The sequence below is a fragment of the Delphinapterus leucas genome, chromosome X, assembly GCF_059928025.1.
Source record: "Delphinapterus leucas isolate spDelLeu-1000000601 "Yukka" chromosome X, BTC_Dleu_Yukka2, whole genome shotgun sequence".
In the NCBI taxonomy this organism is placed as follows: Eukaryota; Metazoa; Chordata; class Mammalia; order Artiodactyla; family Monodontidae; genus Delphinapterus; species Delphinapterus leucas.
Window position 1 is genome coordinate 17,889,600 of NC_143150.1, and position 22,781 is coordinate 17,912,380.

General features: G+C 40.4%; 1 protein-coding gene across 2 annotated transcripts in view; it reads left to right on the top strand.

Annotated features, from left to right (window-relative positions):
* Window positions 1-22,781, top strand: part of GPC3 (glypican 3) — a 442,030-nt gene that overhangs the window by 258,805 nt on the left and 160,444 nt on the right. For both annotated transcript variants that reach the window (XM_089904074.1, XM_022554225.3), the window contains one exon: window positions 20,269-20,402. In XM_089904074.1, coding sequence (XP_089760200.1) covers window positions 20,269-20,402 — 134 coding nt within the window. The remainder of the gene's footprint in view (window positions 1-20,268; window positions 20,403-22,781) is intronic.

Here is a 22,781-nt window from a genome sequence, read left to right on the forward strand (position 1 = left end):
GGTGATAAATTAATAAGTTAGTCTTAATAAATAATATTTTATTTACTATAAATTCTTTATAGTTTACTCATAAATTATTATTTTCAGATTATTCTGGGTGTTAGTGTAGAGCACACTTTTGGTGTCAGGACTCTTTTTCACTCTTAAAAATTACAGAAGCCTCCAAAGAGACTTGTTTATGTGAATTATACCTATTGTTATTTATTGTATTGTAAATTCAAACAGGATTTAAAAGATATTTATTTACTATTTTATTTTAAAAATAATAATTATCACATGTTCACTTTTTTTTTTTTTTTTTTTGTGGTACGCGGGCCTCTCACTGCCGCGGCCTCCCCCGTTGCGGAGCACAGGCTCCGGATGCACAGGCTCAGCGGCCGTGGCTCATGGGCCCAGCCGCTCCGCGGCATGTGGGATCTTCCTGGACCGGGGCACGAACCTGCGTCCGGCCCTGCATCGGCAGGCGGACTCTAAGCCACCGCGCCACCAGGGAAGCCCCACATATTTTTTTTTCTAAGAAAATAGGTATGTTTTCCAAAACAAAATACTTTAGTGGGATGAGTGGTATTGTTTTTTACATTTTGTAAATCTCTTTAATTTCTTCTGACTTAATAGTAGACATCTGGATTCTCATATCTGTTTCTGCACTCAATCTGGTTAGACTGATGAAAATTCGACCTCACACGGATATACAGGTAGAAAAAGAACAGTGTTTTAATACACTTTTAGGATAATTAAGGCTATATTTCTCTGATATTACACAAAAATTTGACAAGTGATAGTTTCTTAAAGGCTAGCTGCAATATGGAATCTGAAATCATATCAATTAACTTTTCATTTTCTGTTACAAAAAGATCTTCCTTGCAGTTTTAGTGGATCTTTAGCCATTGTGTGATTTTGTATCGTTTGAAGAATATTGGTTCACTGAGTTATGCAGATCTACCAAAGGTTAACGCACTTCACTATACAACACCAGAATATCATATACGTTAATATTACTACATCCTCATCAAAAGCCTGTAAGTATGAAGCTGTCAAGCTCATAGTGGAAGATACAAGTTTTCCCAAATTCTAATTTTTGCTCGATAGTGAAAACTTTTTTTTAATTTAAAGACTTTATGTTTTAGGAGCAGTTTTAGGTTTACAACAAAATTGAGAGGAAGGTACAGAGATTTCCCATATACCCCCTGTCCCCACACATGCATAGCCTCCCCATTATCAACATCCCTCACCAGGGACTTCCCTGGTGGTCCAGTGGTTAAGACTTCACCTTCCAATGAAAGGGGTGTGGGTTCGATCCCTGGTTGGGGAAGCTAAGATCCCACATGTCTCATGGCCAAAAAACCAAAAAAGAAAACATAAAACAGAAACAATATTGTAAGAAATTCAATAAAATGGTCCACATCAAAAAAAATCTTTAAAATAAAAAAGCCTTAACAAACAAATAAAAAACAAAACAAAACAAACAAAACAAAGAAACAAAAACCCTCACCAGAATGGTCCTTATTTTCTTTCTTTCCCTCTTTTTCTTTTAAATTTTAACCAAGGCTGCACCTACATTGACACATCATAATCACCCAAAGTCCATAGTTTATCTTAGGGTTCACTCGACATTGTATATTTTATAGTTTTGGAGAAAAGTATAATGACATATATCCATCAATGTAATATCATACAGAGTACTTACACTCATCTAAAAATCCTCTATCCTCTGCCTGTTCATGTGGGCCCCTATCCCCCACCATGGCAACCACTGATCTTTTCATTGTCTCCCTAGTTTTTCCTTTTCCAGGATATCATCTAATTAGAATCATGTCGTAAGTAGACTTTTTCATATTGCCTTCTTTCACTTACTAATATGCATTTAATATTAGTAATATGCATGCATGTTCCTCCATGTCTTTTCATGGCTTGATAGCTCATTTCTTTTTTTTTTTTTTTGCTCATTTCTTTTTGTGCTGAATAATATTCCATTGTATGAATGTACCACAACTTATTTATCCATTCATCTATGAAGAGACATCTTGATTGCTTCCAAGTTTTGGCAATTATGAATAAAGCTTCTATAAGCATCCTTGTATAGGTTTTTATGTGGACATAAGTTTTCAGCTCCTTTGGCAAAATACCAAGGAGTGTGCAATTGCTGGATCATATGGTAAGAGTATGGTTAGTTTTGTAAGAAATCACCGAACTGTCTTCCCAAGTGGCTGTACCATTTTCATTCCCATCAGCAATGTATGAGAGTTCCTGTTGCTCCACATCCTCTTCAGCATTTGGTGTTGTTAGTGTTCCAGATTTTGAGCATTCTCATAGCCAAAAGAATTCTATGGCCATTCTGATAGGTGTATAGTGGTATCTTGTTTTAATTTGCATTTCCCTTATGACACGTAAGGGATCTTTTCATATAATGTCTTTGGTTTTGGTATTAGGGTAATGAGTGGCTTCATACAGTGAGTTAAGATATATTCCCTCTCCTTCTATCCTATGAAAGAGATTGTAGAGAATTGGTATAATTTCTTCTTTAAATGTTTGATAGAATTCACCAGTGAACCCATCTGGGCCTGGTGCTTTCTGTTTTGGAAGGATATTCATTATTGATTCAGTTTCTTTACTAGATATAGGCCTAGTCAGATCATCTACTTCTTCTTGTGTAAGTTTTGGCAGATCATGTCTTTAAAAGAATTGGTGCATTTCATATAGGTTATCAGATTTGTGGGCATAGACTTGTTCATAGTATTCTTTTATTTCCTTTTAATTTCTTTTCATTTCTGATACCAGTAATTTGTGTCCTCTGTCTTTTATTCTTAGCCTGGCTAGAGGATTATGAATTATATTGATTTTTACAAAGAACCAGCTTTTGGTTCCATTGATTTTTCTCTATTGATTTCCTGTTTTCAGTTTTACTGATTTTTGCTCTAATTCATATTGTTTCTTTTCTTCTGCTTACCTGGGATTTAATTTGCTTGTCTTTTTCTAGTTTCCTAAGGTGGAAACTTAATGATTTTAGAACTTCCTGATTTTTTAATGTATGCATTTAATGCCATACATTTCACTCTAAGCACTGCTTTCACTGCATCCCACAAATTTTGATAAGTTGTACTTTCATTTTCTTTTAGTCTTCTTTGATCCAACTGTTATTTAGAAACGTGTTATCTTATCTCCAAGTATTTTGGAATTTTTTGGTTATCTTTCTGTTATTGATTTCCAGTTTCATCCTATTGTGGTCAGAGAGCAGACATTATATGATTTCTTTGCTTTTAAACATGTTAAGGTGTGTTTATAGCCTAGAATGTGGTCCATCTTGGTGAATGTCCCATGTGCATTTGAGAAGAATGTATATTCTGCTGTTGTTGGATGACATAGTCTATAGATGTCAATTATATCCAGTTGATTGATGGTGTTGTTAAGTTCCACTATGTCCTTACTGATTTTCTGCCTGCTGGAATCTGTTTATTTCTGAGAGAGGTGTGTTGAAGTCTCTAACTATGATAGTGGATTCATCCATTTTCCCTGGCAGTTCTATCAGTTTTTGCCTCTTGTGATTTAATGCTCTGTTGTTATGTACATACATGTTAAGAACTGTTATGTCTTCTTGGAGAATTGACCCCTTTATCATTATGTAATGCCTTTTTTTTTAATCCCTGATAACTTTCCTTACTTTGAAATCTGCTCTGTCTGAAATCAATATAGCTACTCTTGCTATCTTTTGATTAGTGTTAGCTCGGTATATTTTTCTCCATCCATTTAATTTTAATCTATATGTGTCTTTATATTTAAAGTGGGTTTCTTGTAGACAGCATATAGTTAGGTCATGTTTTTTGATCTACCCTGACAATTTCTGTCTTTTAATTGATGCATTAAAAGTCATTGACATTCAAAGTCATTATTTATGGAGTTGGATTAATGTTTACCATATTGGTTACTGTGTTTTCTATTTGTTGCCCTTGTACTTTTTTCTTGGTTTTGTCTTCCACTCTTCTGCTTTTTGTGGTTTTCATTGAGCTTTTTATGTGACTCAATTTTTTCTTCTTTCTTAGCATATCAGTGATAGTTCTTTTAAACTTCTTTTATTGGTTGCCGTGGAGTTTGCAATATACATTTACAACTAATCCAAGTTCACCTTCAAATAACACTATACCATTTCACAGGTAGTGTGAATACCTTATAATAACAAAATAATCCCAATTCCTTCCTCCCATTTCTTGTATCATTGCCATCATTTCATTTATATATAAGCATATATAATGATATATGCATAAGATATATACATAAGCATACATAATCAAACACATTGTTACTATTAGTATTTTGAACAAACTGTTATCTGTTAGATCAATTAAGAGTAAGAAAAAAAGTTTTCATTTTTATTTCACCTTCACTTATTCCTTCTTCAGTGCTCTTCTTTCTTCATGGAGATCCGAGTTACTGACCTATATTATTTTCCATCTTTCTAAAGAACTTCCTTTAACATTTCTTGCAAGGCAGGTCTACTGACAACAAATTCTCTTAATTTTTGTTTGAGAAAGTCTTTATTTCTCCTTCACTTTTTTAAAAATAAATTTATTTATTTTATTTATCTATTTTTGGCTGCATTGGGTCTTCATTGCTGCGTGCAGGCTTTCTCTAGTTGTGGCGAGCGGGGGTTATTCTTCAATGCGGTGCGCGGGCTTCTCATTGCAGTGGCTTCTCTTGTTGCAGAGCACAGGCTGTAGGCGCCCGGGCTTCAGTAGTTACGGCACGTAACTAGAGCACAGGCTTAGTAGTTGTGGCACACGGGCTTAGTTGCTCCGCGGCATGTGGGATCTTCCCAGACAAGGGCTCGAACCCGTGTCCCCTGCATTGGCAGGTGGATTCTTAACCACTGCGCCACCAGGGAAGCCCCTCTCCTTCACTTTTGAATGGTAATTTTTCAGATTACCCTCAGAATTCTAGATTGGTGATTTTTTTTTGCTCTCAATACTTTTAATATTTTACTCCTCTCTCTTGTTGCTTGCATGGTTCCTGGAGAGAAGTCACATGTAATTCTTATCTTTGTTCCTCTATAAGGTATTCCACCCTCCCTGTCTTCTTTAAGGAATTTTTCTTCATTCCTGATTTTCTATAATTTGAAAATTGTATGCCGGTTGTAGGGTTTCTCTGCGGGGGGCATTTATCCTGTTGGATGTTCTCCAAGCTTTCTGGATCTGTGATTTGGTGTCTGATGTTAATTTGGAGAAATTCTCAGTCATTATTATTTCAAATATTTCTTCTGTTCCTTTCTTTCTTCTTCTGATAGTCCCATTATGCATGTGTTACACCTTTTGTAGCTGTCCCACAGTTATTGGATCGTGTATTTGGTTTTTGTCTTTGTTCTCTTTGCTTTTTGGTTTTTGAGCATTCTGTTGACGTATCCTCCAGTTTAGAGATTCCTCAGCTGTGTCCAGTCTACTAATAAGCCCATCAAAGGCATACTTCATTTATGTTAGTGTTTTTTCTCTTTAGCATTTCTTTGTGGTTCTTTCTTAGGATTTCTGTCTCTCTGCTTACATTGCCAACCTGTTCTTGCATGCTGTTTGCTGTAGCCATTATTAATAAATCATAGTTGTTTTAAATTCTGAGTCTTAAATTCCAACATCCCTTCCATGTCTGGTTTTGATGCTTGCTGTCTCTTCAATTTGTGCTTTTTGCCTTTTAGCATGCCTTGTAATTTTCTTTTTGATAGCTGGACCTGATGTACTGGTAGAAAGGAACTGCTATAAATAGGCCTGTAATGAGATGGTGGTAAGGTGTAGGGGTAGAGGAGGCATTCTACGTACGGTCCTATATTTAGGTCTCGGTCTTTTAATGAGCCTCAGCCTCTGGACCATGAACCTCCGAACTCTTTCTCAGCCTTTATTAATTCCACCTCCACTATTAGGTGGGACAGGATGATTAGAGTGGGCTGGAGTTGGTTATTTCCCTTCCCCAGGTGAGTTAGGTTCTGAAAATACTCTAGCAGGTTAGGCTTTGGTTAACTAGTTTCTCCTGAGGACAGGCCTTGTTGAGAAGAACAGAGTGCTCTGGTGTATTTCAAAATGGTTCCTTTTCTGCTCCCGGTGCTGGAAGCATGAGGGAATTTTTCTCAGATATCTACTCTGGGATTCTTTTACTCTGGGAATCTGGTCAAGCTCCTGAATGTAAAATTCACAACATTGTGGAGATTTTAACTTTCAGAGTTGTCTTCTTTGAGCCTCCAGCAATTTGTCGGTTACAGTTCGTTTTCCTACGCCAGCACTGGCTCCCAAGGCAGTTTCTGCTCCGGGGTCCCATTTTCGTTTTCCTACGCCAGCACTGGCTCCCAAGGCAGTTTCTGCTCCGGTAAGCCCTTACTCCCTGTATTTGTCTGACTGTGTCTCCAGTCTTGGTGGCAGTGGTTTTACCATCTCTCCCCTCTTATAGATCCAGGAAGAGTTGATTTTTCCGTCGGTTTAGCTTCTTACTTGTTTTTAGGATGGAGTGGCAACTTCCAAGTTCCTTATATGTGGAACTGGAAACTCTGATAGTGCAAATTTTATCATTGGTTACAAAGTGTCAGTTGTTTTCTTTAAAGTAACCGGCTCACTTTGCTCCTTTCCAAGAAAATGCCTGCCAAATACTTAAGTTTGTTAACAGTAGTTTGCTTGTCAGTCTTTCAAGTGAAAATAATGTTTCATGAAAAACGTGTCTAGTTCATCTCATAACTCGGTCAGCCATGGGCTTTTCCTCTATTTGACCATTATACTGCAGTACGAGGCAGAAGTACTTTAGGCATACTTCCCATTTTCTCACACATAATAATAAAAAGACGTGTCAAGGGTCAACATTTACTAAAATTTTTACTGTTTGTTCAAGTACATTCTTAAGTGAAACTGGCTTTTTTAAGAACTGGGAGTGCTTAGCAGTGAAAACTACAATGACTACTATGAGAGTTTGGTAACTCTAACCTGCCTCACGCTAAGGTACCAGCAGTTTTACCTGCCGTATCTTTTGCACCGTCAGTGGAAATGTCTAAATCATGAATTTCAACAGCATTATTCAACCCTGAATATTTCAGCACTACTCATGTTTTTTTCCCCAAGCTCTCATATTATAGATCTTTTTCAATGATTAGTTGGTACTGATACTGAATGGATACAAGCAAAACAGCAAGTCCAGCTCGTATCTATAGATTTGTCCATTTGAAAGGCAAAAACACAATTCTGCTGGGGAGATACTGACTCCATGTTTATGTTGTCAGCTAAATCTCTAATTTGGTGAGTTAGCCTCTTTGACTGGAAGGTGGTGTGATTTCCTCTACAGTTCTCTCTACTAGGTGTAGGTCTCCAGCGACTGTACTACAGTGGCTTACCCTATACTATGTTTCAGTTGCTTTTCCATTTCTATTTTGAAAAACTGCAACAAATAATTTTGGCTTTTAAAGATCTCATAACATTACTTTTAAATATTTAATTCCTTTTTCTTTGAATGATTTTCAAGATGACTCTACAAGTTAGCTCACAGTACAATACTATTCTGAAATGTTCTGTTGAATCAGACAATCAGATGAATTACTGGTGTCTATAAGGCCAAAGGAATGAGCTTTTGTCGTATTTTTGTTTCTTAGAGTTTAATCTATAATAATAAGTTATAGTTAATCTTAAAACTTAGATTTTTTTCAAAAAATGTTTAAATATTATTGCAAATAAGACTACAAGCTGTATTTACTAATGAGTAGCATAACAGACACGAAACTTCAAGATTTTAAAATAATTTATTAAATGATAATGAAGTTAGAAAAATTATAGTAGGCATAATCTAAGTAGCCAATGAGAGAGCACTAAGGACTGAGAATAAATTAACCTCTGAAAAATATATATACTCGTGCCCTAAAGCTGCTATCTTAGAAAATTCTAGAATACACAAACCCATATTCCAGAGCAAGGATGTCATTACACAACACGAAGCCTCTGGAAAATTACTCTATATATTTGTGAGGGAATAAGACTGAAAAGGGCAAATAAAGTCAGTGTTTTTATGATAATAGGTTTGACTTCTAGGCCCTCCTGAGAGGATCTCAGAGAACTGCTGTTAGTAGGAATGAATTGGAAGGGGTCAAAAGTGGAGCTTGGGAGACCAATTAAGAGGATGTTCGGATGGTCTGTGTAGTGGTGGTTTTCCAACTGGAGGGTGCATCAGATCGCCTGGAGGGTTTATTTAAAACAGGTGGCCAGACCCTACTCCAAGCATTTTTGATTCAGCAGATTTAAGGTGGGGCCTCAAACTTTGCATTTGAAATGAGTTCCCAGGTGAGACTGATTGCTGCTTGTTTTGGAGCCACACTTTGAGAACCACCGCCCTAGGGCCCTGCTACTCACCTCAGACCTCGGCCCAGATCTACTGTATATGAATCTAGATGGGTAAGCTTGCCAGGTGATTTGTATACATATTAAAGTTTGAGAAGCACTGCTCTAAGAGTTAATGATATCCTAAGCCTGAGTATGGAGAAAAGTACAAAAATTTAAGTTATTTATAAGAGAGAGAAAAATAAGACTTTGTGGCTGGACGTAGAGAAGTCAGGGAGAGGGAGAATTTACCAGAAACGCTTCAGTTTCTTCCGGTTTGCACCACTGAGTAGGTGATGATTCCTTTTCACTGGGACAGGGAACACAAGCAGATGCGTACATTTGAAGGAGTGGTGTTTGAATTCAGTAATGAGTTTATTGACTACATGAAGATCTCTTTTAACCTCCACAGTATTTGTCTTATGTGATTAAGCAATAATGTCCTGGGCTCCTGGTGCTGAGAAGGGATTGGTATTGCATGAAAAACGTTAGGCACACATGCAGGGTTCTATTTCCTGCTCAGAATCCACTTGTGGCAGCTCTACATTAGTAAAATGCAAGTCTCTTCCACAAAAGGATTTTTTAAAACCTTTCTCCCATCCCCACAGCATTCATTTCCATGGACACAAGCAAACAGGTTAGAGGCACAGGGTAACTGGCAAAGATCACGTACCACCCATCAGTAACTAGAGCCCTGGAGAACAGAAGGGGATATTCCGGGTGCCCCAGAGCAAGACAGATCAGACTGTGATGCATGAACGATGTGGGCAAACTCAATATGGCTCCCTTTCAGAGTGGGAGCACAGTCTCAGCAAATACTTGCACTGTTTTCCCAAAGTCCCCCTTTAAAAGAACTCCTCCAAATATTACTTATAGCTAGCTATGTACCTGACCAGCTGAGCCAGGACTCTAACACAAAAAGTGGGCTGCAGAAGGTAAGCAGTTCCCTCTTGCAGAATGAATGAGTCAGATTTCTGTCTGGATGTGGGAGACATTACACTTTCATCCATTATTTTATTTGATCCTCACACTTCTGCCAGGTACGGCAGGTGTTATTATCTCCGGTTTTCAGGTGAGGAAGCTGAGTTTGAAGGAGATTAAAAGACTTATCTAGAGTTATTGAAATGGTAAGAGGATGAGCTGGGACTGGAACCAAGGTCTCCTGACTCCAACTTGTGTGCTCTTTTCACTGTAGTATATATAGTGCTATAGTTCAATTTAACAGCAGATTGACCTGTAGGACATTGGTTCCTTTTAAAAAACATTCCAGTTCATTGAAAAGAGCTGACTTGAACGGAATGTTCAGACAATGGCACCTGATTCCTTAAAATAGCTTGGTTCAGAATGCGTTACAGATTATTAGTGAACTTTTATTTTAATGGTCATGCAATTAATGATGAGTCACAGCAAATCTCTGGGGGGATAAAATGCTTACATTGTTACCAGGTCTGTTCATTATCCTCTGTGCTCTATATCCAGACCAATCAATAGATAATTAATAATGATGTGCTTACTGAAGTACAAGGTTATAAATTAATTTAATACTCATATGCATATTTTCTGGAGGATAAATGAGTGGAAACTGCCTGCCATGCCCATCTCATTGTACGAAAACGTATGTAATTATTACAAGCATATAATAAGAATGGTTCGCCCAGCCAAATGTTTGTACATTTCTGTTAATCAGTATTCATTTGAGCTACTTCCATGCAGTTTGTGGAAGCAGTGCAATCAGTTGAGTAGTGTGGCAGATTTAAATCAGTAATAAAAGCCCTGGGGAAATTAACAAGACAAAACATTAACCACAGACTAAGCATTAACATATATTAGCATTTTTATTATACCTGTAGAATTGTTAAATGGCACGGTTGCTACTATTTAAAAGTTTATGTTGTATGTCACATAATTTCAATGTATATTTTGTTTTTAAACTTTTAAGATTTAATTAAGTGAAACTGAACAATGATACAATAGAAAATTTAACAGAATGAACTGAAGTTCATTATTTTATTCTAACTGGAAATGTATGGCATTCCCACCCTACACTACCCCCAACCCCAAGGTACCCTAAAAAAAAATGCCACAGGTAATATTCCTCCAGAGTGGACCGCAGGGTCAGAATTGATATTTAAATTGAATAAACATAGAGGAAGTTTTATTTTTATTTTTTTAAGTAAATTAATATTTCTGAAGTAGCATAATTTCAAGTTTTCAAATGCACTTAAAGCTTTACCAGAACTTTTAAAATCATATATATTTTTAAAAATAAGACTTAAGATACAAATATACCTGTTTTATCTATTAAGTATTTTTACAGGAGAATATCATGATAGATTATGTTTAAATCTCGTTTTAAAACTTTATTTGTTTAACATCTTTGTTGGAGTATAATTGCTTTACAATGGTGTGTTAGTTTCTACGGTATAACAAAGTGAATCAGCTATACTTACCATATATCCCCATATCCCCCTGTCTCTTGCCACTCCCTCCCACCCTCCCTATCCCACCCCTCTAGGTGGTCACAAAGCACCGAGCTGATCTCCCTGTGCTATGCGGCTGCTTCCCACTAGCTATCTATTTTACATTTGGTAGTATATATAAATACTGTATGCTATCACATATGCAGAATTCTCTTAGCTTTTGTTTGTCTGTAAAGGTTTTAATTTCTCCGTTGAGTGTGAATGAGATCCTTCCTGGGTAGAGTAATCTTGGTTATAGGTCTATCCCTTTCATCACTTTAAATATATCCTGCCATTCCCTTCTGGCTTGCAGAGTTTCTGCTGAAAGATTAGCTGATAACCTTATGGGGATTCCCTTGTGTGTTATTTGTTGTTTTTCCCTTGCTGCTTTTAATATTTTTTCTTTGTATTTAATTTTTGATAGTTTGATTAATATATGTCTTGGAGTGTTTCTCCTTGGATTTATCCTGTATGGGACTCTCTGTGCTTCCTGGACTTGATTAACTATTTGCTTTCCCATATTAGGGGAGTTTTCAACTATAATCTCTTCAGATATTTTCTCAGTCCCTTTCTTTTTCTCTTCTTCTTCTGGGATCCCTGTAATTCCGATGTTGGTGCATTTAGTGTTGTCCCAGAGGTCTCTGAGACTGTCGTCAATTTTCATTCTTTTTTCTTTATTCTGCCCTGTGGTAGTTATTTCCACTATTTTATCTTCCAGGTCACTTATCCGTTCTTCTGCCTCAGTTATTCTGCTGTTGATTCCTTCTAGAGAATTTTGAATTTCATCTATTGTGTTGCTCCTCAGTGTTTGTTTGCTCTTCAGTTCTTCTAGGTCCTTGTTAAACGTTTCTTGTATTTTCTCCATCCTATTTCCAAGATTTTGGATCATCTTTACTCTCATGACTGTGAATTCTTTTTCAGGGAGACTGCCTATTTCCTCTTCCTTTGTTTGGTCTGGTGGGTTTTGACCTTGCTCCTTCATCCGCTGTGTGTTTCTCTGTCTTTTCATTTTGCTAAACTTACTGTGTTTGGGGGTCTGCTTTTCACAGGCTGCAGGTTCGTAGCTCCCTTTGTTTATGGTGTCTGCCGCCAGTGGCTAAGGTTGGTTCAGTGGGTCGTGTAGGCTTCCTGGTGGAGGGGACTAGTAGTGCCTGTGTTCTGCTGGATGAGGCTTGAATCTTGTCTTTCTGGTGGGCAGGACCGCATCTGCTGGTGTGTTTTGCGGGTGTCTGTGACCTTATTATGATTTTAGGCAGCCTCTCTGCTAATGGGTGGGGTTGTGTTCCTGTCTTGCTAGTTGTTTGGCCTAGGGTGTCCAGCACCGTAGCTTGCTGGTCGGTGAGTGGAGCTGTGTCTTAGCGTTGAGATGGAGATCTCTGGGAGACCTTTCGCCGTCTGATAGTACGTGGAGTGGAGCCGGGAGGTCTCTGGTGGACCAGTGTCCTGAACTCGGCTCTCCCACCTCAGAGGCACAGGCGTGACACCTGGCGGAAGCCCCTAGACCCTGCCAGCCACGCGGCTGAAGGTCAGGAACACCATGCCCCGACTCGGGCGCCAGGGGCCGGGGTCGGTGGGCGGTGCGTCTGGGAGGGGCGGGTGATAGACAGCCAGGCGGAAATCTCAGTGGAAATCTAGAGGCTCACGAGATTGGCAACGGTCTGGAGGCGTGGACTCGGAGCGCGCCTCAGCGCCCGACAGGAGGGTCCTGAAGTCGCGCGGCGCTTCTCCCCCGCGGACGAGCGTGGGCGGGCGCCATCCCTGGGCGTGTTCTCCGAGGAGCGCCCCTGGCTCCTGCAAAAGGGGGCGGGGAGCTCGGCGAGCGGCCCGCGTCTGCGTCTTCCTCTCCACGCCCGAGCCTCCGCGCAGCAAGCACAGGACACGCCCCGGAGCCCGTTCACCGCGCTGCGGCGCGCCTGGCCTCCGGGCCTAGCCCAGGTAACATTTCTGCTTCCTGAGTCCTTTTTAGCATGATCCAGTCATCTTTGATATTTAACTTCTGATATGACAGGATGTTCCAGAATCGTATTGTAATTTCCTGCTCCAATCCTAGAGTCAGCTATATCTCCAAAAAGAGCTGGAAAAGATTATTTTTAATGGCTGCATCTTCTGGAGGTACCAGTTCTTATTTAGCCAGTCCACTATTTGGAGGGAAAGAGTTTAGAAAGTTTCTGTAACTCTTCTGTAGTATAAATTAAATACTGAGATGTTTCATAGAAATAGTATATATAAGTGAGTGATGATGCCCTTATAATTGTTTTCTCTATTATTTAATATTTTTTAAAGGCCTAGTCAATTGACCCAGCCAGGGCGTGACGCATAAACGGGTGTGCGTCATTCACTTGTTAGAGATGTCTGCTTCTAGAGAGGGGCTTGCAAACAATGAATTAAAAGGTGGTAGCTTGCTGGGTAGAGTAATCTTGGTTGTAGGTTTTTCTCCTGAATCACCTTAAATATGTCCTGCCACTCCGTTCTGGCTTGCAGAATTTCTGCTGAAAGATGAGCTGTTAAGCTTACGGGGATTCCCTTGTGTGTTATTTATTGTTTTTCCCTTGCTGCTTTTAATATATTTTCTGTGTATTTAATTTTTGATAGTTTGATTAATATGTGTCTTGGCGTGTTTCTCCTTGGATTAATCCTGTATGGGACTCTCTGCACTTCCTGGACTTGATTAAGTATTTCCTTTCCCATATTAGGGAAGTTTTCAACTATAACCTCTTCAAATATTTTCTCAGTCCCTTTCTTTTTCTCTTCTTCTTCTGGGACCCCTATAATTTGAATGTTGGGGCGTTTAATGTTGTCCCAGAGGTCTCTGAGACTGTCCTCGATTCTTTTCATTCTTTTTTCTTTATTCTGCTCTGCAGTCGTTATTTCCACTATTTCGTCTTCCAGGTCACTTATCCGTTCTTCTGCCTCAGTTATTCTGCTGTTGATTCCTTCTAGAGAATTTTGAATTTCGTCTATTGTGTTGTTCCTCAGTGTTTGTTTGCTCCTCAGTTCTTCTAGGACCTTGTTAAACGTTTCTTGTATTTTCTCCATCCTAATTCCAAGATTTTGGATCATCTTTACTCTCATGACTGTGAATTCTTTTTCAGGGAGACTGCCTATTTCCTCTTCCTTTGTTTGGTCTGGTGGGTTTTGACCTTGCTCCTTCATCCGCTGTGTGTTTCTCTGTCTTTTCATTTTGCTAAACTTACTGTGTTTGGGGGTCTGCTTTTCACAGACTGCAGGTTCGTAGCTCCCTTTGTTTATGGTGTCTGCCGCCAGTGGCTAAGGTTGGTTCAGTGGGTCGTGTAGGCTTCCTGGTGGAGGGGACTAGTAGTGCCTGTGTTCTGCTGGATGAGGCTTGAATCTTGTCTTTCTGGTGGGCAGGACCGCATCTGCTGGTGTGTTTTGCGGGTGTCTGTGACCTTATTATGATTTTAGGCAGCCTCTCTGCTAATGGGTGGGGTTGTGTTCCTGTCTTGCTAGTTGTTTGGCCTAGGGGTCCAGCACCGTAGCTTGCTGGTCGGTGAGTGGAGCTGTGTCTTAGCGTTGAGATGGAGATCTCTGGGAGAGCTTTCGCCGTCTGATAGTATGTGGAGTGGAGCCGGGAGGTCTCTGGTGGGCCAGTGTCCTGAAATCGGCTCTCCCACCTCAGATGCTCAGGCTTGACACCCAGCCGGAGCACCAAGACCCTGTCAGCCTCACGGCCAGGTACGTGGGGAGTTTCTTGCCTTTTAGGAAGTCTGAGGTCTTCTGCCAACGTTCAGTAGGTGTTCTGTAGGAGTTGTCCCACATGTAGATGTATTTTTGATGTATTTGTGGGGAGGAAGGTGATCTCCACGTCTTACTCCTCCGCCATCTTGAAGGTCCTTCCTTTCTCTTGTGTGTCATCATCCAGAGGAAGATGGTATGACAGTAGATGTCATTATGGTGTTCCAGTTACCCTCTGCTGAGCCAAGGGCAGTGAGAAAGAGGAAAATCCATAGCATTCTGCCATCATCCAGTTGTGCAACCCTTAATAATCCTGTGTCTCTCTTTTCTTTTAGAGCACACCCACAGGGTCTCCGGCAAAGTCCACTGGGGTCCCCGGGAAAAATAAGATGGAGTCTAGGTGATAAGGTCTACGTTCTTTCATGCCTAGTCTAGTTTCACTTGTCTGTAGAAGCCGGAAGTTTTATTTTTAATTCTTCAGGGTTCTGATGAATCCATTGGTGATCAAAGACTAAATTTATACCAGTTATTTAGCAACAGTTCTCAGAAAAGCACTCCTTGGTACCACAGTCATCAGCTGGATTCTAGCAGAATAGTTATTGTTTAATTAAATAAAACTGAAAAGGTCCTCTAGAGGTCCTCAAGTCTTGGTGGCCTCAGGTACAGCTCTTGAGGGGAACGAGTTGTACTGCTCCCTGAGTACAATGCAGTGCGACATCCATCTTCCCTGTCAAAAGCTGTCAGATTTCTGAGGGCAGACTGGTGTGTCCCTGGGTCTTCTCCTGCCACAGACTTAGGGATGGGAACTTTTCTCTTTCCACTTCTGCTTCCTCCTCTCCTTCCTCCTCTTCTTCCCCATCCCTCTTGTATTATGGGCCATATAAGTTAGAACACGCAGACTCACATACACACACACCTCCCTCTTATCTACTTCTTGAGAAGGAGAATGCAAAGTCGTACATCTGATTTTTAAATTGAGAGCAGAGTAGATCTTTTAGGGCTAGTTAAGAGTAGGAGAGAGTCGGGGTTTCCCTGGTGGCGCAGTGGTTGGGAGTCCGCCTGCCGATGCAGGGGACACGGGTTCGTGCCCCGGTCTGTGAGGATCCCACATGCTGCGGAGCGGCTGGGCCCGTGAGCCATGGCCGCTGAGCCTGCACGTCCGGAGCCTGTGCTCCGCAACGGGAGAGGCCATGACAGTGAGAGGCCCGCGTACTGAAAAAAAAAAAAAAAAAAAAGAGTAGGAGAGAGTCAGAGATACTCTTTAATGTAGTTGCACCCCCCCCATTTTCTAATCTTTTTGGCTCTTATAGCTAAAAGCTTAAACCCGTTTTATTTTTGTAGGCATAGGATCAACCTGGAATCTCCTTTTGGGGGGAAACTATAGAGAATATACTCAGGCCAGACATCAGACGAGCCCTGGGGTAAATTGTAGAAATTACAGAAGATTTTGTAGCCAATGCAAGAATCTGACTTCAGGAGGCTGGGTCCGGGGATATCCTGCAGGCAGCAGCCTGGGCCTACTTGAGAACCACCTTTCCCACAGCCCACAGAAGTTGACATCCAGTGCTTTAGTATGGTTATGAAATCGCTCTTGCCTGGTGGGTCAAAGAGTTTACATCATTCCACAAGCAATACTGCCTGAAACTTAGGTTAAAATTGGGTGCCAGTTTTCTGTTTATCTTTAATAACTAGCCCTTCTTTGAAGTACAGTTTTACAGTCCTCATAATCATTATCTTTCTCCAATTATGGATGGGATGTCCACAGGACTGTAGAACTGGGCCACACCCAATACTGGGAGCCCCAGAGTCTATCCTCTTGACAGAAACCCATGGCATAGGGGGAAAAAGTGAAAAGAAAAACACAGGTTTTAAAGTCAGACAGGTCTGGGTTCGAGTCCCAGCTCTGCCCTTTCCTAGCCATTTGACTTTGTTTCGGTTCCTTAACCTCTGTGAGTCTCTTTCCTTATCTCTAAAATGGGGTCAATAATACCTGCATTGTATGCCTCAGAGGGTTGTAGGACTCACCGGAGAGAATGGAGAATGGATGTAGACGTTTTCTGTGAAGCATTAGCCCGGAGTGAGGTATTGGTGTTGATGAGAAGCTTACAATATAGGCTCACTTTCTCTGCTCAGCCATCCTCAGGGAAAGATCAAGTCTGAGTTTTTGTCACCTGAGAGTTCCTAGAACCAACGATGAATGGGGGTCCGAGGATGAATGTAACCAGTGGCGTATCTTGCCATGTCAGTTATGGGGTGCATGCATGAATTGCATCAAATCCAAATGCTTGGCATGGTTTCAGAATCTTTGGTAACATACTCTACTTGCAAAGTAATTCCTCCTTCCCTTTGTCAAAGGAGCCCAGAATAAAATATGGCACTTCAAATACCATATCTTCCTCTTTTGTTTGAGACCAGAGTGGAGTGAAACTGTGGGAGCAGGTCAAAAGGAAGTCCTTCTGTGAGTGAGAGGTAGAAGTGGGGTTGTAGGCTGCGCTTCCTGATGTCCAGTCTACCGGGCTCTTACTTACAAATACCTTGCTGGGCCCAGCAGTGTATTTTCCTCATGTGTGTATAAAGCCAGTGCTTCTGGACCCTGCCTAGAGAAGAATGCTGCTAGGGTTACTAGAATGAATTGCTGGCCTGGATATGGTCAGAGGCCCTGCGTTCTTATAACACTTCAAGGTCTTATAACACTTCAGAGCACTGTTGCTTTCCCTGCCACAGGTTCTGGCACATATATAAAGGCACCATTAGGAATCACAGTTCACGGAAAACAAAAAGGTTTTATATTCCAGGTCTATTGATAGAGACACCTTTCTGTCCAATAAATTCAGTCCAACTAACTAAATTTAAAGATAGAGGTATCCTTGACTAGGTACATTAGTCAGTGAAAGGAAATTGGATTGCATTTTTTATTTAAGAGCCTAAAACTCCTGGGCAGGATACTGATTTCTCAAATGCCACTTGGGAGGCTGGCTTCTTTAGCAAGTACAGCTGTAGAATAAGACCCAGATCTCCCAGCATAGCCTGATGTTTCCCAAGTATAAAGATGAAAGGACCTCTTTAATGTTAATACCCCACCTCTTTGTAAATTATGTTTTCTCTTTGTGTCCACTTCTCAGAATAAGCTCGTAATATTCACCTACAGCTCACACAGTGTGGAGGTAAAAGATGTGGAGAGAAGGGCCCAAAGGGGGTGTCTACCTTTGACAAATACTTTGTATATGAGAAGAATTTGCTTCATGGTAAATTTGTGGAAGAAAATACAGGCTGTCTGATAAGACGTGGCAGATTTCAGATGGGGGTGTTGGCAGGATACCATTGTTTGCCCCTTATCCCACACAGAGCCTTGGGAAGTCGGCTTGATAATGCCACATTGGGTGGCTTGGGAAGAAGGGTCAGACTGCAGGCTGGCTACATTCTCATTTGTTCTTAACCTTCCTGCTTTTGCCTCAGTTGCAGCCCTTTCCAGTAGATTGGGAGGGGCTAAAAACTTTAAAGTCTTGCTGGGTTCCAGTTAGTATTCACTGATACAAGGGGCGGTCTTTCAACGGGGAGGGAGATTTCACAGCTGTGGGTTGCAAGTAGGCAAGTTACTGTGAAAGATGTGTGAAAGATTTTGATTTTGGTGCTGAATTTGGAACAGGTGTCAGTCAAGAGAATGTGTCCTGTGCTCCCGAACGTGCTGATGAAGAACACTTTGATCCTGCTGAAATAGACTCTCACATTGATGTATGTTCACAGAGTCACAAATAGATATTTATGGAAGGGAAAATCAAGGTTTTGTTCCATGAATGCTCACCTGCAGTTTAACAAAGAAACACATATGTGTCTATGGACATAATTTTATGATGTACAGGCTACCCTCAGTTATTTGTAGCTGCATTACATGCTTTGGAAGTTAACTCCGCAGTACAGCCGGGCAGTCCGCTACCTAGAGTACCCTACCAGACGGCTACCAAGTAGGGCAAATTCAGAGATTGCAGATTCTTCATTTAAAGTTAATATTAGCCCAAGTCAAATAGCGTTACATAAACACATCTGAAAAATTCAGTATCATACATTCCAAAACCAAATGGAATATTTTAAAGTGTCTGCAACTTTTGTTTCATTCCCATTAAGGTAAACTATTCAGAAGTAGTTGTCTGAATATCATACTATAGCTACTGTCTTTCATAAAAGGTGATGCTACTGCTGATTCTAGATTTTTTTCTAATTCAAAAATTTATTTATATATGGATAACTTTCCAAAGCTATACAAACCAAGTGCCATTTATGCTTTTATAAAGAGATACATAACTTAGAGAATATTTCAGGGCTATCTTCAGGAATCCAAAAGCTGAGATTACAACTCAGAGCCCATGTCCTATCAGTGGAATGGTGTGCCAGATTGGACACGAGGATTTTCCTTCAGTTCACTTCAATTAATTTGTCTTTACTAAGGGCCTAAGTGTACAAAATCCAGTGTGAATTCCATGGAGGTACAGAAGTGACAAAGATATAACCCTTGTTTTCACAAGGTATTTCTAGTATTTTTCCTAAAGTATACAATCTATATTTTCACCGTGGCTATGTTGGCTATGTTTTTGAGAACTGGGAATTCTTTTTTTTTTCCCCAAAATGTAGAATGTAAGCAACTGAAAATAAAGCATCATCTTCTCAGAAGGTGATATTGCATTAGCTTTGAAGTCAGACAGACGGGTTCAAAGTCAGACAGTGAATCCACTGCCTATTTGTCTTAGGCAAGTCACTTAACTCCTCTGAGCCTCAGTTTCCTCAGCTATAAAGTGGGGCTGTCTGAATCTGATTATGAATTGAAAAGCCCTTTGCCTTAGTAAAATAACGCACAAAGAAATGCAGCATAGTGTCTGGCACAAGGGGGACATGTGTTAATATTCGTACTTATTTATACAGAAGTTCATTCAGGCTTTTGACCAAAAATGAAAAAAATAGCAAATCTACAAGTAGTTTAACCAAATCAATCATTTAGAATTGAGAAAAGAGAGCTGATGCCATTGTTATCATTACTATATGAGTATAAAAGAGCTAAGCTTTAATAATTTTTTTTTTTTTCCGGTACGCAGGCCTCTCACTGTTGTGGCCTCTCCCGTTGCGGAGCACAGGCTCCGGACACGCAGGCTCAGCGGCCATGGCTCACGGGCCTAGCCGTTCTGCGGCACGTGGGATCTTCCCGGACCGGGGCACGAGCCCACGTCCCCTGCATCGGCAGGCGGACTCCCAGCCACTGCACCACCAGGGAAGCCCTAAGCTTTAAATTATAATGCTGTACACCTGAAACTTATATCATTAAAAAAAAGGGCTAACAAAATGCTCAGAAGAATCAGGAGCACTTTGTGCGCAGGAGGTCGCTCTTCTATTAACAGACTACACATCTGTCACACCCCTCACTTCCTTCACCAGACTTTCCTAAACTTGGCAGTTCCCATTTGTGAACTTCATAGGGATAAATATCAAGTGCCATTGAAAGGTATCAGTAGCATAAGTCCTGTGTGGAGGGTCCTCTCAAATGTGTACTTCACTATAGAGAAAGAGCATTTTCACCTTAGGAAGTCTCTGAATAGACTGTGCTCAGAGTGCCCCCTACCACAGTCTTCAACCTTCTTTTCCACAGATGGTTCTTTGCCCTAAAAGCATTATCACCTTTTTTGACTCCAGTAATAGCTTCGTTCTGCTCTTTAAAAAGAAATTGGGGAAGAAATTGAAGTGCGTTTCAGAGTTTGTTTCTACTATCATGTCTATGAAAGTATCATATAATTATATTGCATTTCTTTTTTCAGATTGGCAAGTTATGTGCCCATTCTCAACAACGTCAGTATAGATCTGCTTATTATCCTGAAGATTTGTTTATTGACAAGAAGGTATTAAAAGTTGCTCATGTAGAACATGAAGAAACCTTATCCAGCCGAAGAAGGTGAGAGATTTTTTTTTTCTCTACTTCAGCATACAATTAGCAATTGTGTTTTAAGGTCAACAGCCATTGGAGGGAAGCTTCTTAAATACATGTTATTTAGTTCTTCTGAGTAGAGTGTTTGATGAATTGAATCTATCATCTGTTAATGTTAAAGAAAAAAGATATTGTATTATATCCAAGCCATATTTAAATGTAAATTTACCATATGTAAATATCCAGTACAGCAACACAGGGTGGAATAGACTTCTCTATTCAAGATCTTTATTGATTAAACAAAACCTTTTCTGTTTATGATCTGGTCTCACAATTCCGTGGCTTGGTTTGTGGCTTTCCAAAAACAGTGAGTCAGGGGTGAGTTCACCAAAGAGAAACTGGCAAGACACTCTCATGTGTATACACACACACTTCACACTGTGCACACTCTTTAAAAAAATTTTTTTTGGGGGGCTTCCCTGGTGGCGCAGTGGTTGAGAGTCCGCCTGCCGATGCAGGGGACACGGGTTCGTGCTCCGGTCCGGGAAGATCCCACATGCCGCGGAGCAGCTGGACCCGTGAGCCATGGCCGCTGAGCCTGCGCGTCTGGAACCTGTGCTCCGCAACGGGAGAGGCCACAATAGTGAGAGGCCCGCAAAAAAAAAAAAATTTTTTAATTTTATATTGGAGTATAGTTGATTAACAATGATGTGTTAGTTACTAGAGTACAGCAAAGTGATTCAGTTATACCCATACAGGTATCCGTTCTTTTTCAGATTCTTTTCCCATTCAGGTTATTAAAGAATATTGAGCCAAGTTCCCTGTGCTATACAGTAGGTCCTTGTTAGTTATCTATTTAAAATAAAGTAGTACACACTCTTTTATGAATGATACAATGAAGGATTTGGTTTCTATTCCTTAAGACAGCAGTCAAGGGACCAAATTAAAGTTTGTTACGATACTCTTCATTCCTCCTCCCCTTATCCAGATTCCCTCCTTCCCTCTTCTAGTTTCATGGTTACAAATAAGGGGTGGAAATTGGATTGGGAAGCTCAACACAAATCTGGGAGAATTGATTTCCCCAAAAGGACTGCACAGGTAGCCAACCCTACCACTGGCTTAAGAATAGCTAGACATGAGTTCTGCCTCACGATGACTTTGAGAGGATTGGGAGAGATTGGCCTAGAGATGGAAAATTAAGAGATGGAATAAGTAATAGTCTCATATTTGGGCTAAATTATTCCTTTCATGTCCATTTACCACAGGAGATTTTGAAACGGCAACTCTTAGGCATATATGGCACAGTTTAGCGTGAGAAAGGGCAGTAAGGGCACTTGGGAGATAGTCCTCCAAAGAAGCATTTCAAGAAGTAACATTTTCTTTTGGTGACTTCCAACCTAATAAATTTCTAGTTTCCCTGTAGCAGCAGTTTTGAAGTGTGATTTGAGAACTCAGGGAGTCCCAGAAAAACCCTTTCAGAGGGTCTGTAAGATCCTCCTTTTACTAACTACATATCTATGTGAAGCTGGCTTTTATTCATACACTTCAACCAAAATAAAATATGGCAACACATTAAATGCAGAAGCCAATGGGAGAATTTAGTTGACTCCTATTAAGACAGGCGGTAAAGATATTTTGCAAAAATGCAGAAGCATTACCGCTTTTCTCACTTTTTTCATAAAAATGTAATTTGTGCTAACATATAAAGACTCGTTACTGTTAGTTTAAAATTAATAATAAATTGAAATTTTTTTTCCTGAGTTTTAATTTCTAAAACAGTAGACATCAATAAATATATGTCATGTAAACAAAAGCTCTTTGGGGTCCTTAATAATTTTTAAGAACCCTTTGGAAAAGAAAAAAAAAAAGAAAGAAAGAAAAGGGACTTCCCTGGCAGCCCAGTGATTAAGAATCCACACTTCTACTGTAGGGGGCGTGGGTTCCATCCTACATGCCGAATGGTACGGCCAGGGGTGGGGGGGGACCCTTTGGGTTGTGTTGGTTATCTAGTGCTATATAACAAGTTACTACAAAACATAGTTATTTAAAACAGCAAACATTTATTATCTCACAGTTTCTGTCAGGAATTTGGGAGCGGCTTAGCTGGGTGGTCCTCAGTCTTAAAGAAGTTTTGGTCAAGGTGTTACCTGGAGCTGCAGTCCGTTGAGTGTTGACTGAGGCTGGAGGGGCCACTTCCACGGTGGCTCTTTTACACATGTAGCAAGTTAGTGCTGGTTGGTTGTTTGAAGGAGGCCTCAGTTTCTCACCACACGGACCTTCTGAGTGTCCTCACAACATGGCTGCTGGCTTCCCCAGAATAAGTGAGCCAGGGAAGAGAGCAAGGGGAAAGCTGAGATGTCTTTCACGACCTAGTCTTGGAAGTGACAATACTGTCACTTCTGACAT